Source organism: Notolepis coatsorum (assembly GCF_963971535.1).
Source record: "Notolepis coatsorum genome assembly, chromosome: 20".
NCBI classification, from domain to species: Eukaryota; Metazoa; Chordata; class Actinopteri; order Aulopiformes; family Paralepididae; genus Notolepis; species Notolepis coatsorum.
This window is the reverse complement of record NC_140184.1, coordinates 25,914,434-25,933,708: the sequence shown is the minus strand read 5'-3', so window position 1 is coordinate 25,933,708 and position 19,275 is coordinate 25,914,434. Positions and strand designations below refer to the sequence as shown.

Sequence of the window (19,275 nt, the reverse complement as noted above, 5' to 3'; positions counted from 1 at the left end):
GGCATACAGGTATACAATGAAATGCGGGTGGTCTTGCCCGCAACGATGTGCAATACAGTGGTACAACATATAATAGAATCAAAAAATGAAAAAACAACATTGTGCAGTAAACAGGTAACAGGTAACATGGAGTGACATCTCGGTATCTATACATAGTTATTTACAGAGCATATGGGACATGCTAGTTAGCTTTGGTAGTGCAATACACTGTTCCTGTTATTCTAATTTAAAGTGTGCGACATGAGTGTGTGCCCGCTCATGTTAAAGTGTTAAGTGGCTGCTCGTGTGTGAGCGTGCACAGCGTGCGTGTCGTGTGTGTGTTCATGTGTGCTTGTGTGTGGATAGTTCAATGTTCTGAGCACTCAATGTTCATTGTTCATGGCTCTGATGGCCTGGGGGAAGAAGCTGAGCCTAAGCCGCTCTGTCCTAGTAGCTGGGGTCCGCAGGCGTCTGCCTGACCTCAGCAGCTGAAACAGGCTGTTATTGGGGTGGTGAGGGTCTTTCATTATCCTGCAGGCTCTGGATTTGCACCTCTTGTTGTATAGAACCTGCAGGGGGGGTAGTGCAATACCCGTGGTACGCTCGGCTGAGCGCACCACTCTCTGTAGGGCCTTCTTGTCCTGTGCCGTGCTGGTTCCATACCAGGCAGTGATGTTTCCAGTCAGGATGCTCTCTACAGCTCCTGAGTAGAAGGACTGGAGTATCTTCCCCGATACTCTGAACTTCCTTAACTGTCTCAGGTGGTAGAGGCGCTGTTTCGCCTTCTTTACTACTGTGTCTATGTGTGTTGACCATGTCAGGTCCTCTGAGATGTGGACCCCCAGGTACTTAAAGCTGCTCACCCTGTCCACGGTAGCCCCGTTAATCATCAGTGGTGTGTGCGTCTCCTGCTGTCCTCTCCTATAATCCACGATCAGCTCCTTGGTTTTACCAATGTTCAGGAGCAGGCTGTTGTCCTGGCACCAGCGTTCCAGTACCTCAACCTCCTCCCGGTAGGCCTTCTCGTCGTTGTCCGAGATCAGCCCCACCACCACGTGTCGTCTGCGAACTTCACTATGGAGTTGGAGCTGAACTTGGCTACACAGTCGTGTGTGTAGAGTGAGTACAGCAGGGGGCTTAGAACACAGCCCTGGGGGGACCCGATGCTCAGGGTGATGGTGTTGGAGGTCTGACCCCCCACCCTGACCGCCTGGGGTCTTTCACTCAGAAAGTCCAGTACCCAGGCGCTCAGGGCGGAGCTCAGACCCAGCTCGATCAGCTTGTCCACCAGTCTGGTGGGGACTATGGTGTTGAACGTTGAGCTGTAGTCAATGAACAACAGTCTCACATAGCCCCCCTTCTGATGGTCAAGGTGGGAGAGGGTGCTGTGCAGTATCTGGGAGACCGCGTCGTCAGTGGACCTGTTTGTCCTGTATGCAAATTGCATAGGGTCCATATCACTGGGGAGGGAGGCACAAATGTGGTCCTTGACCAGCCTCTCAAAACATTTCATGACCACAGAGGTGAGTGCCACCGGCCTGTAGTCATTTGGACATGTTGGGGAGGGTTTCTTCGGTACAGGGATGATGGTAGACATCTTGAAGCAGGCAGGGACCACCGACTCCGCCAGGGATTGATTAAATATGGCGGTGAACACTGGGGCAAGCTGGTTGGCACAGGACTTAAGTATGCGTCCTGTTATACCATCTGGGCCAGCAGCCTTCCTGGTGTTCACCTGCATAAATGCTCTTCTCACACTGTGTACCGTCAATGAGAGAGCGCCCCCCCCCCCCCCCCCCCCCCGCGGGTGCCCCCCCCCCTCCACAACAGCCGGCGCACCAGTGACGTCACTAGCCGTTGGGCTAGCAGTGCCACTGTTTGCACCAAACCGTGCATAGAAGGTGTTGAGCTGGTCCGCAAGGGAGGCGTCGTCGCTCCCCATTGAGGGGGCGCTGACTTTGTAGTCAGTTATAGCCCTCAGTCCCTGCCATAAGCCTCTTGTGTCATTCTGTGCCATTTGTGCCTCCATCTTGTCGGCATACGTCCTCTTAGCAAGTTTGACAGCCTTGCGCAGAGTGTAGACTGTTGTCTTGTACTCTTCCATGTTTCCTGACTCTCTGCCCCGGTTATAAGCAGTGGTGCGAGAGTTCAGGGCTGCTCTGATGGTACTGTCCACCCATGGTTTCTGGTTTGGGAACACCCTCGCCTTCTTTGTGGGGACGATAGTATCAGCCAGTGTTGTTATGAATGACACTACAGCGTCTGTGAAATCGCTGACGTCACTATTACTCCTCCTGAACATTCCCCAGTCGGCGTCATCCAGTGCGTCTTGAAACGTGGCCTCTGATTGGTCGTCCCCATTTTTTTACCTCACGTGACACGACGGCGTCACGTGATCTCTGTTTATACGCTGGGACCAAAAAGATGGCGGCATGATCCGATGTGTTTGTTGCTCCCGCTAATGGTGGAGCCGGTACAGCCTTGTATCCGGCTCTAAACGGGGTGTAGCAGTGGTCTCTTATACTGTGTGTGTGCGTGTGCGTGTGCGTGTGTGTGTGTGTGTGTGCGTGTGCGTGTGCATGTGCGTGTGTGTGTGTGTGTGTGCGTGTGTGTGTGCGTGTGTGTGCGCGTGTGTGTGCTCATGTAACAGGTATTTCACCAGAACCATCTATCAGTTCCAGTTTCAGCAAGCCCTTTGCGAGGAGGCAGGACATAAAGAACCCCTCTTCAAGTGTGACATCACTAACCACACAGGAGCAGGAACCAAGCTGAGGTATGGATACAAATCAACAACTAAGTACAAGAATGAATGAATGAGGGCGGCTTGGTGGCGCAGCGGACATTGCGCTCGTCACCAACACAAGAGACACCGGTCTCGAATCCGGCTGTCAGCGTTGCCTCCGGCTTTGGCCGGCCGTCATACTGACTCAATTGGCAGAGTCAGTGGGAGGGGAGTCGATGGGTGGTAGTCTGGTCGTTGTAAACAGCGACTCCTACAGGTCGGTCAGGGCGGCTGCACAGCAAAGACAGGAAACGGCGGGGGCAGTGTGAGCCTCCCACACGTTACACCTCGCCAATGAGAGTCCGCGCTGGCAGGTGAAAAGAAGTGACTGGCTGCCTCCACATGTATCGGAGGGGACATGTGATGGGCTTCTATCCTCCCTACGACCGGCCAGTGGGGGGCACATGCGAGCAGCGATCAGGACAGGGGAGGGAGAATTGGCACGAGAGGAAAATTGGGATGGGAGAAAAATCACAGAAAAAGGAGGAGAAAAAGTAGGTAAAAAAGAATGAATGAATGAATAGTTTATTTCGGTCTTTGTTTACAACAAATCAAAAACACACTTGTGTGGACTTACAAAAAGAAAAAATATTCATATTCAACATATTCAAAGTAAGCTCACACACAAAATCCCAACTCAATGACCGAAAAAAGGAATAGGCTTATTTTTTGCCTATCCTTTACAATTCTTAAAACGAAATATATAAAAAATAAAAAAAAAAATGAAATATGCTGCAAGATAATAAAAAAAAATATGATGTTTTACTCAAAACTGTACTCCTGAATTATTTTACTCTTTAAGGCAAGACAAGGACAAGACATAACAAGATAATTGAGTACCTTAGACGAAGAACCATATAACTCTCCATATAACCATATAACTCTCTCACACCTTTTCAGAAGAACTCGTAGGTTGAGTACTTTCTTGTGATCTATCACATTCACACTAGTGATTTGACTTTACAACTGCAAATACAGGAGCTGTCCACATTTATTTTTTAATGGAGTTATATGGTTCTTCAGTGCAAGGGTTCGGACACCAAAAGACATGCATGCTGGGTATTTCCCAAATTTTCTGAAGGGGATAAATAAAGGAATATCTTATCTTAGCTTATTGTATCCTATCTTATTGTATCTTATTTGATCTTATTCCAAGCTTCCAGAGTTGGACATCAGGCGCTGCACAGTGGCTGCCCACTTATCATTAGGATGGGTCAAATGCAGAGGACAAACTTCACAAAACGTTACTCAACTTAACATAACAGTTAACACTTTTCTGCCTCACAGAAGAAAAAAAATCACCTGTTCAGCTCTGATTTATGTTTTTAGCCATCAATATTCTATATGTTTTATACAATGGGCTATGTGAATCGTCACCTTCTTTTGATGGCTATTACAGAAACAGATGCACTGCATTGCTTGTGGCATTTTATCCATGCTTGCATTTTATATTTGATCAATCCATCACTTTTTGAACAGAGAGAGAAGTGGAACTATAGGCCTACCATAATAATGAATGATGGGGAAGATGACATCATCATGTGGTCACACTGACAGGCCTGTCTCTATTCAGTTCAAGCGCTTTTATTATGCTTTTGCGGAAACATGTTGACACGCAAAATACCTGCTACAGTAAGAAGGTCCCATGCAACAGTTTCCTAAAATACCTGCTACAGTAAGAAGTTTCCATGCAACAGTTTCCTAAAATACCTGCTACAGTAAGAAGTTTCCATGCAACAGTTTCCTAAAATACCTGCTACAGTAAGAAGGTTCCATGCAACAGTTTCCTCTACTGAAAAGCATCATATCATACCATGCTGTCCTGTCTGGATGGAGAGTATCTCATCATCAAGTTTATTTGTATAGCCCCAAATCACATGACAGGAACACAATGGAACAATACCCCTTTGTACTGTCTTGCCTACAGTATATTACTACTTAATATACTAATATATCTTTACTACTATGCACTCAACACTGCAGCACTCAAGTTTCAACACTGTTTGATGAACATTGTTACTCAGCTGAAAGAGTTGTACCCTTCCTGCTGACTTGACATACAGAACTTGTAAGTCGCTTTGGATAAAAGCGTCAGCTAAATGACAAATTGTTAAGATGTAATGTCCTTAACTGTCAATGAAAATAAGGGAAAAACTCCCACAAAACCTAAATAGTAGGGATGTCCGATATTATCGGCCTACCGATATTGGCATTAAAATGTGATATCGGAAAATATCGGAATCGGTTTAAATTATTTTTTATTTTATTTTATTTTTTTATTTTTATTTTTTTTACATTTCTATAACCTTGATTTACCCAGGCAAGCAAGTAAGAACTAATTCTGATTTTATTTATTGTCAAAAGTATGCATAATGTTTTTGGGGGGGGAAACCCTGCATATATCGGTATCGGTTGATATCGGTATCGGAAATTAAGAGTTGGACAATATCGGTATATCGGTATCGGTAAAAAAGCCAATATCGAGCATCCCTACTAAATAGGAAAAAGAGGGAGGAAACCTCAGAAGGGCATTTAAATGAGAGACCCCCCAACAAGAATGGCCAGGCATGCAATAGGTGTTAACAGCAAATGTGTCTTAACAGTAATGTCCACATGTCTTATTTCCTTCTAGGAAGATGTTAGAGCTTGGAAGGTCCAAGTCCTGGACCAGAGCTTTGGAGCAGGTGACCAACGGTGTTAAGATGGATGCGGCCCCTTTGTTGGAGTATTTCAAAGACCTCCATGTCTGGTTGCAGGCTGACAACAAGAAGCACAACAGGACTGTAGGCTGGAAGAACACAGTAGATCCATGTAGGTACTATGGTCTGCAATACACATGGCCAACATTGCTAATATCAAGGGTTGATGAAATACAAATACGAAACGGACAGTGGCATTGCTAATTACAACTTTTTATTTGTGGTGTTTGCAGAATGCTGACGACATAATGGTTTTTAATCCGTTTTAATTTCACATTCTGTTCCGCAACCTTCCGTTACACACTGCTGACTGAACACTGAAATCCAAACATTTCCCATGTGGTCTCTTTTGGGGAACTGCACAAAAAAATAAATACTCACGTACAACACGTCAACATTTTGTCATGACACATAATTGTGAAACCTACAAAATACAAAGCTTGATAAACAGACATCTGATTTCCCCCCACAGATTCGGACAAAGCAATCAAAGTGAGGATTAGTTTGAAGGCTGCCATGGGCGAGAAAGCTGTGAGTATTCTTAGTGTTGACTTATCAGGACTTAAAACCATTTGAGAAGAGGTTCAGGTGGTGGCGGCTGAGTGGCGCAGTGGGCAAGGCGCTCACCACTAACACAGGAGATTCTGGTATCGAGCCCAGCTCTCGCCGTTGCTACCAGCTTGGCCGGCCGTCATACTAACACAATTGGCAGTGTTAGAGGGTGGGAAAGCCGGTGGGTGGGGATTGGACGTTGTGGACAGCGACTCCTACAGGTCGGTTGCGTGACGCCTGTACAGCAGAATCAGGAAGTATCGGGGGCAGCGTGAGCCTCCCACGCGTTACTCCTCGCCACTGAGAGATTGCGCTGTTCAGGTGAAAAGATGCGACAGGCTGCCTCCTCGTGTACCGGAGGGGACACGTGATGCAAGGCTTGGTCCTCACTGCAGCCGGCCAGTGGGAGGCATAGTCTAGCGACGTTCGAGACAGGGGAGGGGAGAATTGAAGGGAGAATTGGCGAGGCGAAATTGGGATGGGAGAAAAAATAGAAAATAAGGAGAAAAAGTGGATACAAAAAAGAAGAGGTTCAGGTGCCCACACTCTGATAGTGATACCAATCAATACTGTGTAAGGGGGCCCCCTCTCCCTCTGTGACCTCTCTGCTGGCTTACGGTCACTATACCACCACTTGGTTGAGTGAGGCTGACCTGCCAGGGGCCACTTTGAGTTGACAGTGTCAATGTCCCCCCAAGGCCTATTCCTCCGCAGGCCTCAAGTTTTCAATTGTACCATCTCTACCTCCCACTAGCGGGGGGGATATTCGCCTCACAGTGCCAAGCGGGGCAGGAGGGATGGATCTGTTCCATGGTAGGTTAACCCTTGAGTCCTCCACTCCACTTGGCTAATCAGGCCTTTATTCCCAGGATTGGCTTTACGCCAGGAGTGCTCTGTTTGTGGAGCTAGAGGAGTGCTCTGTGGAGATAGAGGAGTGCTCTGTGGAGATAGAGGAGTGCTCTGTGTGTGGAGATAGAGGAGTGCTCTGTTTGTGGAGCTAGAGGAGTGCTCTGTGGAGATAGAGGAGTGCTCTGTTTGTGGAGCTAGAGGAGTGCTCTGTTTGTGGAGCTAGAGGAGTGCTCTGTGGAGATAGAGGAGTGCTCTGTGGAGATAGAGGAGTGCTCTGTGGAGATAGAGGAGTGCTCTGTGTGGAGATAGAGGAGTGCTCTGTGGAGATAGAGGAGTGCTCTGTGGAGATAGAGGAGTGCTCTGTGGAGATAGAGGTGTGCTCTGTGGAGATAGAGGAGTGCTCTGTGGAGATAGAGGAGTGCTCTGTGGAGATAGAGGAGTGCTCTGTGGAGATAGAGGAGTGCTCTGTGGAGCTACAAGGAAATTCAAGCGTTTCCGTGGTTTGTTCAGGGAGCTCATACATGATGGTTGCCGGTCGGGAGGTCGCTGGTTAACCAGACTTCATCTTCCTCCCCTGTGGTTAGACCAACAGAGTCTTTGTTTTGTCCCGTTTTGGAACTTATCGCGTATTCAGTATTCAATGTATTCAATGTTGTGATGTCCACGACCTCAGTGCCATGCATGTGCCCGTTCCTTTCTTTGCTCTACTCTGGTCTGTCTTCCCAGAGAGCACTTTCACAGGTCTTGGACAAAATCTGATATTTATAAAAAAAAAACATTAAGTTACCTTGTGGCTGGTCTGGCACGTCAAAAAGAGGTGAGGGAGCCTACTAGGAAAGGCTGACCTCTCCCCCTAGGATGTCCGGTTGAAGGTCAGGTGTGAGTGGTGGAGACAAGGAGAAACTGATTTGAAAAGATTGAGCTAAAAGCGGCGTAATTTATTTGTCCAATTTACAAACAATTCCAAGTATAGCTCTCTCAGGCGATCAGCTTGAGCGGGCGGCGGGGGGCATTGCTGCGTCTGCTTCTTATCCTCTCTGTGATGTCACGACCGCAGGCAGTTTCGATCACGTAGCTAGTTCCCCTCTGCTCTCCAGAAAGTGCTATTCTGCTGGTATCGCATCTGCTGTTCAGCATAGCCCCCCCCCCCCCCCCCCCGTCTATCTGATAGGATGTGGTCACTCCGACAGTCGGCGCCTGTTGAAAAACTTGTTGTCCCCATTGCGCACCTTGCATAGTGCTCACAGCTGAAGAATTGTAACCATGGTTACTGTGCTGCACCGGAGCATAGCCCCCCCCCCCCCCCCCCCCCCCTGGCTCTGCTTGATCGGCTGGATGATAGTAGCTGTTTGCAAATGCTTGGTGTTTGTGATTAGCTACCTGCACTGAGGGCCTCTTCATTTCAGCATTTCCTGTAAGTGTCTCAGGGCATCCCTTCTACTCCTACTGTTCCAAATCTGACCCTTCCTGAACTTGACCTTCATGAGTTTGTGATGGATTATTTGTTAGTGGGTATTTCAAAGTACCTCAAATGTTGTACCATTTTGAAGCTAACAACTAGGGCTTTCCAATGATATAGTAGTACCCTGCTCTGGAGTACCCTGGCCGGGTATTGCCAGAGCATGTAGAGGAGGTCTCACACGAGTCTTCTCATTAGGAACGGGTGCTCCGTTCCGTCCTCGCTCCGTCCTCGAGAGCGAACCCCCCCCCCCTCCCTCTCCCCCCTCTGTTCTGCGTACACACTACAATCTCGTGTTTCGTTCCCAAGCACAATTGACGAGAGCAACACTCTATAGTCTATATTTCTGAATTAACCAAAACAGTCACACAGCACATTTTCGCTGTACCTCGGGAAGTAATGTACCTAGTTGAACCTACACTATGGGTTAGATACAGGCGAAACATATAACGAACAACAACGTAAAAGATAATATGCATATATACTTGATTGGCTATAGTCCCGCTGAACACTACAACAAGTCACCTTGATAAGCCTGCGCTAAAACATATGGCCACGTATGCCATGTGTTAAAAACACGATGGGTTACAGACTGATCAGACACTGAAAAGTCATGAGAATATGGATGCTAAAACTTTACTTACCGATTGGCAGGCTAGTTGATGGACTAACGTCAGGCTGCGTTACTGGAGGTAGTAATAGTGCGATGGGTTGTGATTGAACAACAACGTCGGGCTCCCTTGTTGTTTGGGTTATGCATCATGGGCTAACCGGCCACGTTACTGTGGCTAGTGATTAAACAACGGAGGGATCACGGTTGTATTTTCAGGCTGTATAGGCGCCGAAACAGCCTGAAAATACAAATAATTATTACCCTCGTGTCATCATCACATACAGTACCACAATATACTGAGCACACATTAGGAACAAACACATAATTCAAATGTAACGTTAGCGCCCACCACATCAAGTATGTCTACACAAAATATAAGAGTTGTAGGTCGGAAATTATGAAATAGATTTACCAACAAAAAAGGTTAGCCTGCTCATACCTTAAAAGCGTGGGGCAGCACGAATAACTTATATCTGCTGATGTATATCGTGCTTCCATTCAATCAGACGTCAACAAACGTGAAGTCAAGTCTCACTCGTGTGAGACCTCCTCTACATGCTCTGGCAATACCTGGCCAGGGTACTCCTGGGTCCTAGTATAATACTACTGTACTTAGTGTGTACTTAGTATGTTGTGCAACCAGATATCACATGTTGTTGGGAAAAGTTACATAATGGCATCTGTACGTATACAGTAGTAGACTACGATGGAGGCTTTCGTCCAACATGGCTGCCTGTAAACATTGGTAACCACTGTGGTAACCACAATTTGTATTCTTTATGATCTGTTTCAGTATCCCTGGACTGACAACGAGCGGCACCTGTTCAAGAGCAACATAGCATATGCTGTGAGACAGCACTACAGCCAGAAGAACATGACTGTTCCCTGCACGTCAGTATTAACTCTAACTAATAAAAGACTAATGACAAATAGCTTGTATTTTGTTTACCCCCTGTCCATATTTGTTTGAGAGTGAGTCATTCTGCTTGCTCTATTTCTGAGATCCTGTTTTTTTTCACGTCCAGATCCGAGAACATCCGCGTCTATAAAGACACACACAGGATCTCCTTCTACTTCGTGGTTACAGACCCGAGGGACGAAACCAAGTTCATCCCCAAAGGAGAGGTCGAGGCCGCCATACAGTGAGAGCTGCATTCATCACACACGTGTTTATGTCGCACATAGCCCAAAACCAGACCATATTCAGGGTCCAGATGTAGAAATGGTGTGTATACTATAAACAGGAAAATACTGGGACACATTTTCCACACAACTGGTGTAGCAACTATCCTGATGTCCTGGTAGTCGCACGGCTGAGTGCGGGAAATCCTCGTTTTTGGCGCGCAATTAAAGATTAAACTAAAGATTAAAGTAATATCCAGGCGGTGTCACTTGCCGTTGGGTGAAGTTCCCATTTAATTCAAGTATTTAACAAAAATACAAAACAATAGATTATAGAAAATTATATTATGATAGTGAAACGAGCGAGGGTGCATGCGGTAAAAACCGTGAGACCTCTCCGTCACCCATACCTGATTGCGCAATAGCCTACACCTGTGCCTATATCCAAAACCCATGCACTCCGCACCGCCACCCAGTGATGAATTTAACAAACTACAGACATAACACAAAAACAATAAAATAGCTCCTACAACTGGGATTGGGATTGTAAAGAACAAACATGACTGGGGACCCCCTGGAACCCCCCCATGGACCCTTGGGGGTCCCGAAACCCCACATTGAAAACCACTGGAGCAAGTGGTGATGCCAAATGCTGAAGATATGCAAAGGATATAGGCCACAATGGGCATGTCTTTTTACTACACTCCAGTGAAACACTGTAATGCGCACAAGGGTCCAGGTAGCCTGAATACTTTAGACAACAAATGTTTGTTTCCGCGTCTCTGATTGGCCAGGTCATTTCTGGTCATGTGACATGTACGCCCAATCGTGGGACCGCAAGTTTATACACTGGTTAAGCTTAGGCGCTCTTTCGAAGTTGGTTAAGGTTAGAGTTTGTCTTAGAGCATGGCGATAGAACGCCTGCCCTTCTTTCGACGGTTAAGCTTAGGCACTCTTTCGAAGTTGGTTAAGGTTAGAGTTTGTCTTAGAGCATAGAACGGCAGGTAGTTTGCAGGCTGTTAGACCCGGAAATCGGCGCAGAACTTGCTGTCCCACGATTGGTGCACACGTCACATGACCTGGCCAATCAGAGCGCAAAACTCGAACGCGAAAGTATTCACGCGTCCAGGTAGGTTAGCCTTGCTACATTTAAAAAATTTTTTTTTATTCTATACAGATTGTCACGTGGTCGAATCAATGATGCCTTCCGATTGGATGACAAGACGCTGGAGTTCGAGGGTATCATAGCAACACTGGCCCCGCCCGTGGAGCAGCCGGTGACAGTGTGGCTGGTGGTGTTTGGAGTGCTCATGGGACTTGTAGTCCTAATGGGATGCTACCTCATTTTCTCTGGCTTCAGAGAGAGGAAGAAGTGAGTTTGCTCTTCAAAGTTTTTTTTACGAAAGTGGTGTCACACACACTTTCACACTGATGACTTGTCTGTTGTATCAAGAGGGTCTACTCTACACACCTGATGATTTATTTTAATAAAAAAAAATTATGTTATGCCTTACACAGAGACATGATGCATATTAGGCACAAGGGATAATGTCTTCCTCTTGTGTGTTTGTAGGAAGTCTGTGGAGAAAAGCGTGGAGAACCCCTACAATACAGAACTCGACGGCGTGACCAATAAAACCTTCGAGAACGATGATGGTCAACAAACTGGACTCTGAGTCCATTGCTGTCTGGAGGACATAGGGATGATTCCATCTTTATACCGTACTTAAAGGGATAGTTACGTTTTTTTTAGGGATGTCCGATATTATCGGCCTACCGATATTATCGGCCGATATTGGCATTAAAATGTGATATCGGAAAATATCTGTATCGGTTTTAATTTTAATTTTTTATTTCTATAACCTTTATTTACCCAGGCAAGCAAGTAAGAACAAATTCAGATTTTATTTATTGTCTAAAGTATGCATAATGTTGTGTTAATTCCACAACAAGATATATGTAATGTTAATTACCTGAAATGATTCCGTTTTTTGGCGGGGGGAAACCCTGCATATATCGGTATCGGTTGATATCGGTATCGGAAATTAAGAGTTGGACAATATCGGTATATCGGTATCGGTAAAAAAGCCAATATCGAGCATCCCTAGTTTTTTTTAATATATATGTATAAAATGGTATGAAACACTTGCCAGTAGTGGAATCGATGCATAGTAATTAGATGACTTATTGAGATCACAGTTTCAGACATGCAGCACAAAAAGAAAGATTGAAGCCGCAAACACATGTTTTATCCACAACAGAATACAGCAACTAATGGCTATGCATCATGCTACAGTAGGCAAGCATTTCATACCACTTTATGTGAAAAAAAAACTCAACATCCCTTTAACAGTAGTCTGGGACATTTACTCAATTGAGGCCTTGATTTATTACTATGTAGCCGCTTACCAAACACATACAGTACATCAATGTAAACTGTGTACATGTGTAAAAGTTTCAATATGTTGAGTGTTTTGAGTGTTGTTGAAAATGATTAGCCTTTATGTTTTTTTTTACAATCTATCTCTATCCATCTACTCTGTAATTAACAGTATAGGTGTAAATTATACAGTTGTTTTTCCTGTTATTGTGACATACTGTACATGTTGAGTCCCCCCCCAGTATAATTTAAAGTACAGATAACAACTAATGTTTTCATTTATATTACTTGTAATGTGTTTTATATACAAGTAAATATCCATTTTTGTAATGTGTTCCCTCCGTGTGGTGTTGTGTGTGTTTAAAAAAACGGAATAAGGAACAGGATCCACATTGATAATTATTTCACAAAGTATTTGTTTATAACCATTTTTACAGTGTATTGCATGAGTTTGTGTGTGTGTGTGTGTGTGTGTGTGTGTGTGTGTGTGTGTGTGTGTGTGTGTGTGTGTGTGTGTGTGTGTGTGTGTGTGGAGAGTATATGATTGCCCCCTCATAATCAATTAGTTGATTCATCGCACTGTTTAGTCTTAGTCTTGGTCGATTAGTCGACTTTTCATGCTGAATGAGTTATTTCCTAATGATCATCTCTGGTAAGTATGAGATTTAAATAAGTCCTTCTGCATTATTGCATGTGGAAAATGCTAATTTTACAGATTTGTCGATGAAATCTAATCAACAAAATGATTAGTCAACAAAATACTATGACTATTAGTTAGGGATGTCCGATATTATCGGCCTACCGATATTATCGGCCGATATCGGCATTAAAATGTGATATCGGAAAATATCTGTATCGTTTTTTTTTTTTTTTTTATAACCTTGATCTACCCAGGCAAGCAAGTAAGAACAAATTCTGATTTTATTTATTGTCAAAAGTATGCATAATGTTGTGTTAATTCCACAACAAGAGATATGTAATGTTAATTACCTGAAATTATTCCATTTTTGGGGGGGGGGGGGGGGGGGGGGGGGGGGAAACCCTGCATATATCGGTATCGGTTGATATCGGTATCGGAAATTAAGAGTTGGACAATATCGGTATATCGGTATCGGTAAAAGAGCCAATATCGAGCATCCCTACTATTAGTCTAATTCCTTCATAGTCGAGCACAGCCCTAGACGTTAATTTAAGAAAAAGACCCGTTCACACACATTAATTAATACTTCATTGTTTACAGTAGAAACGTTTAATTTTGACCATGGGTCATCAAAATTAAAGCAAGTTACATCACTATGGATACCTAAATACATGAGCTAAATGTACAAAAGAAAAAAGGACATATCCCTTTTAAGCTTCAAAAGATAACATTGGAACCCACATCACATCCATAGATCTTCAATAAAAGCACAAAAATAATAAAGTAGTATGATACATATCTATGCACTGGTGCAGTTACAACGATCACCAGCTTCATCCCATGATTATCTGGAACATGTGGAGTCAAAACAACAGAGGTTCCTATGGTCAGTATTCTGAGCGGCTAGTATATATATAAATTATATTAGTGCTGTCAATCGATTAAAATATTTAACTCGATTAATCGCATGATTGTCCATAGTTAACTCGCGATTAATCGCAAATTAATCGCATTTTTTTCTACCTTAAACGGATCTTTTTCAAGTTCCAAGTTTTAATACTCTTATCAACATGCGAGTCAACAAATGCTTGCTTTATGCAGCCATTTAACACAAAAGGATGACCCTCATGCATTGCAAATTTGCATCAAATTCAAAACAGAGTGATGCACAAAATAACTTAAAAGAGAATAATAATTTAAAACAATGAATAAAGTGTGCATGAAATAATAGGGGAAAGAAAATGTTAGGAACTTGTTACATTCACGCACACAAGGGCTGAGTAATCACACCCCCCCCCTCTCTCTCTCTCACACACACTCTCCCAGCTCTCTTTCTCTCTTGCCCCTTCCTCATCTCTCTCACCCCCCTCTCTCTCTCTATATATCTCACACACACACACACACACACGCACGCACGCACGCATGCACGCACGCACGCACGCACGCACGCACGCACGCACGCACGCACGCACGCACACACACACACACACACACACACACACACACACACACACACACACACACACACACACACACACACACACACACACACACACACACACACACACTTCAGAAACAAACATAGTATCAATGAGAGCATCAATAATACACCTGAGTGAAGTCTAGTAAAAAAAAAAGTAAAAAAAAAAAAGTTGAGTTAATGGTGAGTTAAAAGAAATAGTGGCGTTAATAGAATCTGGCAATAGCGCGTTAATACCGCGTTAACTTTGACAGCCTTAATATATATATATGAGTTTATAGACCCTACTGTTGTGGTGCATGTCTTTAAGAATTTTCAACAATTTTGTACAATTACCATAGAATATATTTTTCCAACTATTCTGTTCTCTTCTCTTCTATTCTGCATATTTAGTTTATTGTGTCCATTTGGTGCAATAATATAAAATAAGTGTTGTTCTGCACATCCTCAAGGTATTTTCACTGAGTGTTTCTCTGGGATAGGAAAGTTGTTGATTTAAATTTTAGACAAAGCTCAGGACATAATGGTTGTGGAAGAGCTGTGACGATATGGAGTGTGTCCAGAGCCGTCCGTAGATGTTTGGGGGCCCTAGGCAAATAGATAATTTGGGGCCCCTTCCGTTTTACTTTCAATCAGATCTCTGCACCAGAGGTTAACAGCTGTTTCAACATTTTGCCGTTTCAGTTGAAATTATGTTTGACATGATGACTGATGTTTGGCGGGCCCCTCTGATCGGTCTGTTGAAATGATATTTGACATGATGATTGACATTTTGTGGGGAGCTCTGATTGGTCTGTTGAAATCATATTTGACATGATGATTTGATTTTGATTTTATTAGGGATCCCCATTAGCTGGTGCCATAGCAACTTCCTGGGGTCCACACACAAAAAAACATACAAAAACAATTATTATTCCAAAAACAAAATTATTAAAAGTCAGTACACACAATGCATAATGTAACAATTAAGATAGCTAAAATTACATTACAGTGTAAAACAAAAACAAAAAATTACTTTACAGTGTTAAAAACAATTTAAAAACAATTTAAGATTATTTTTAAAAGTGAATCTACTGTAAATGCAGCAGAGGTTTTGAGGCAGGTTATTCCAAAGAGTTAATGCTCTAAAAATAAAAGATCTCCTTAAAGCGTTGGTTTTAGGACCTGGCAATTCAATCTGCCCACTACTGGAACCTCTAGTGTAATGCTCATGCACAGTATTACTAAAAACAATCTGTTTATGTATAAAAACAGGAGTTTTACTGCTCATGACCAACTTGAACAGCACAAGTATATTAAAAGACAATCTATTTTCAACGTTAAGCCAAGAGAGGCGGGCATGCATACGGCTCACATTAGACCTTAGTGAGCAGCCCAGTACCAACCGTGCTACCGTGTTCTGGACCACCTGGAGCTTCCTGAGGTCACCACTGGCAGCAGATGACCACATCGCAGAGCAATAGTCAAGATGACATAAAACTAAACATTGCACTATCTGACATAAAAGCGGACGGGCAACAAAAGAAGCACATTTCCTGGAAATACCAATTGCTCTTCCCATTTATAAAACAATATAATTAATATGCTGAGACCAAGACAGAGTGCAATCCAGCATCACTCCAAGGAGTTTACTTTCAACTTGTTGAACTGCAGAATTACACAAGTTTAAATGCAGCTTTGGATTTGTAGATAACCTGATGATGATGATGATGATAATGATGATGATGATGATGATGATGATGATGATGATGATGATGATGATGATGATGATGATGATGATGATGATGATAAAGCCTTCTGAATGGCTGACTGACTTCCCTACAAACAATTAAATAATTAAGAAGGCTTCTATTAAATAATTCCAGAACTAAGTCAGTAGATTTTTTTTTATAATTCTGATTGATTGGGGCCCTATCAAAGGGTCCTATAGCACAGTGGGCAGGACGGCCATGAGCGTGTCTCCATCACTTCTGAATGATGAAGAAGAAGGATGGGTCATCTTCCTGTCCAATTCGGGTTGCCGCATTTACCGTTATTGTGTTTACAATGTGGATGAACCATCCATTGCAGAGAGCTGACTCAAACATGCGCTGCTGTGTCCTGTGAGCCTTCATGTAGAAGATGAAGGACACGCTGCTCTCATCACTCTTACATATCTGCTTCAGCTTCTGCTTCTCACATGTCTGCAACAACATGTACAACAGGATTAGGTGGTGCTGATAGATTCAATATATATAAGATAAGCACAGAGGATAATTAGAAATATATAAGATAAGCACATAGGATAATTAGAAATATATAAGATAAGCACAGAGGATAATTACAAATATATAAGATAAGCACAGAGGATAATAAAACATATATAAGATAAGCACACAGGATAATTAAACAGTTAAAGACCCACTATAGTGCATGGTGTGTGTGGAGGAGGGACGGTGTGCTATACTGTACAGGGGTCATTTATGTACAGAATATTGCAGATAATGTACATGGTAAAACAGATTTGTATACAGAGTGCAACATTATAGAGGAATGCCACTCAAATGAAAAATTCCAATAATTAGTTCCATGGCAAGACAGTTCAATCACTATTTGAGAACTGGATAAGTAAGAATCAAACTTGTGATGTCAAGTATAAAGTCTGGAGCTGCTCCATTGACAATGATGAATGAATCAAAACTTGAACTTGATCATTAGCACTCACTCACTCACTCACTCACTCACTCACTCACTCACTCACTCACTCACTCACTCACTCACTCACTCACTCACACACACACACATAAATATTCACTCACTAACTCACTCACTCACTCACCCACTCACACATAAATATTCACTCACTCACTCATTCACTCACTCACACACATAAATATTCACTCACTCACTCACTCACTCACTCACTCACACACATAAATATTCATTCACTCACTCACTCACTCACTCACTCACTCACTCACTCACTCACTCACTCACTCACTCACTCACTCACTCACTCACTCACTCACTCACTCACTCACTCACTCACTCACTCACACACAAACATATACATATTCACTCACTCACTCACTCACTCACTCACTCACTCACTCACTCACTCACTCACTCACACACTCACTCACACACATAAATATTCACTCACTCACTCACTCACTCACTCACTCACTCACTCACTCACTCACTCACTCACTCACTCACTCACTCTGCAGTGCATAACTGTACCTCTACTCGTAGGAGCACCTGCTCCCCGTCCTTGTAGCATTTTAGGAAGCAGTTGGAGTCAGAGAAGTTTAGCACCACTGGAACTCCCCTGAATGGTGTCTCTGTACTTTCAGACTTGTAGTAATAAATGGTTATCTTCTCTGAAACAAAGAGACACAGACATGTTAACAAAGACCTACGGGAATCAATCCTCCTCAATCGATTATGTCAGTGTCTATTTTTGTGTTTATGTCAGTTTTTATAAATATTAATAATAAAATAAAAATAATAATGGAGAGAATAAATCGAAATGGTATGTGATGAGCTATGGACTTAGCCCCTTTCGTGACTGCGATGCAAGCCTCGCTTGAATACGCAGTCACTGGCTCCCACGTTACTAGCCATGTTAATGTGCACATCAAGCACTGGTTAAAGACGAGGGGTGGGTCCAAAATATATCAGATATAAATTTCAAAGGTACCCACAGTTGCATTAGGGTTTCACACACACACGCGGCGGGGTTTGAAAGCTCGGCGTTATTTTAAATAATTTTTATAAACGAGTAAAAAAAAATCACTGAGCTAGCCTTGGCTAAAATGGCTGTTAACAGGTGCTGGTTGACTGCGACCGAATCATCTGTAGTTTACAATAACCAAACCTGGATTTGGTGCCATGTAGGGGAGGTTCTGGGCACAGATGGTTCTGAGGTACATCTGAGAGACAGCATTTTCAAGTGAAATGTTGTCTCTCTTCTTTATCTGTTTGAAATTTCCAGTTCCTCTTGGTACTGAGAGGGAGAATGGAAAACAGCCAGTTGATAGATACATGACCTTAAACCTGGAAAGAAATCACATCATTTCTCAAATATTTTCACTTCTCTTTTTAACAAAACATACTCACCCAGGGTCACAGTGCTGGACTCTGCTACCAGGACGACCTCGTTGACGTTGCACCCCACCCCACCACATTCAGGACAGGAGCTCCCAGCCCCACATCCCCTTCCCCTCACCACAGAGATGATGGTTTTATTAAAGGCAACAACCAGCAGGTCCCCCTGCTGGCCCTCCTCTTCAACTACATCTGGGCATAACTCCTCTTCTCTTCCCTCCCTCTCCCCCTCTTCCTCTTCACTCTCTCTCCTCCACTCTTCCTCCAGGTCCTCCTCTCTCCTCATCTGCAGGCTGAAGCTGAGCAGGGTGCTCTCCTTGGATACAGGGTGGAAAGCATCCTCCTCAGGACTGGTCTGGTCTGAATGCCACTTCTTCTCGTTGGCCTGGTGCACCGTCTGGAGATAGAGGGAGGGGGGGAGGGAAGGATATGGAAGTGCTGTGAGACATTAGTCATGATGGAGACGAGTTTGGACTAGACCTCGTCCTTTCCTTTCAGTATCCTGGCTCGTCCCTGTGACAGAGCTATAGTCTATGAAGCTTTATTACATGACGTTTTAACATTCGCCCAAATGCTTGATTGTGATTGGTCAATAGCGCTCGTCAGAGGTCCGTTATTACTCGATAACGGA

At 43.7% G+C, this 19,275-nt stretch overlaps 2 protein-coding genes across 2 annotated transcripts in view; one reads left to right on the top strand and one right to left on the bottom strand.

Annotated features, from left to right (window-relative positions):
- ace2 (angiotensin I converting enzyme 2) overlaps positions 1-11,731 on the top strand; it is a gene marked incomplete at both ends in the record, with an annotated part of 40,799 nt that extends 29,068 nt beyond the window's left edge. Inside the window, 7 exons of the mRNA XM_084337083.1 lie at positions 2,630-2,752; positions 5,394-5,572; positions 5,933-5,991; positions 9,727-9,824; positions 9,959-10,075; positions 11,233-11,427; positions 11,629-11,731. Coding sequence (XP_084193209.1) covers positions 2,630-2,752; positions 5,394-5,572; positions 5,933-5,991; positions 9,727-9,824; positions 9,959-10,075; positions 11,233-11,427; positions 11,629-11,731 — 874 coding nt within the window. The remainder of the gene's footprint in view (positions 1-2,629; positions 2,753-5,393; positions 5,573-5,932; positions 5,992-9,726; positions 9,825-9,958; positions 10,076-11,232; positions 11,428-11,628) is intronic.
- Positions 11,732-14,724: 2,993 nt separating this feature from the next.
- Positions 14,725-19,275, bottom strand: part of LOC311246977 (uncharacterized protein) — a 6,935-nt gene continuing 2,384 nt past the window's right edge. Inside the window, exons 4-7 of the mRNA XM_084337250.1 lie at positions 18,657-19,041; positions 18,415-18,543; positions 17,778-17,917; positions 14,725-16,738 (exon numbers count right to left, since the gene is read on the bottom strand). Coding sequence (XP_084193376.1) covers positions 16,520-16,738; positions 17,778-17,917; positions 18,415-18,543; positions 18,657-19,041 — 873 coding nt within the window. The 3' untranslated portion in view covers positions 14,725-16,519. The remainder of the gene's footprint in view (positions 16,739-17,777; positions 17,918-18,414; positions 18,544-18,656; positions 19,042-19,275) is intronic.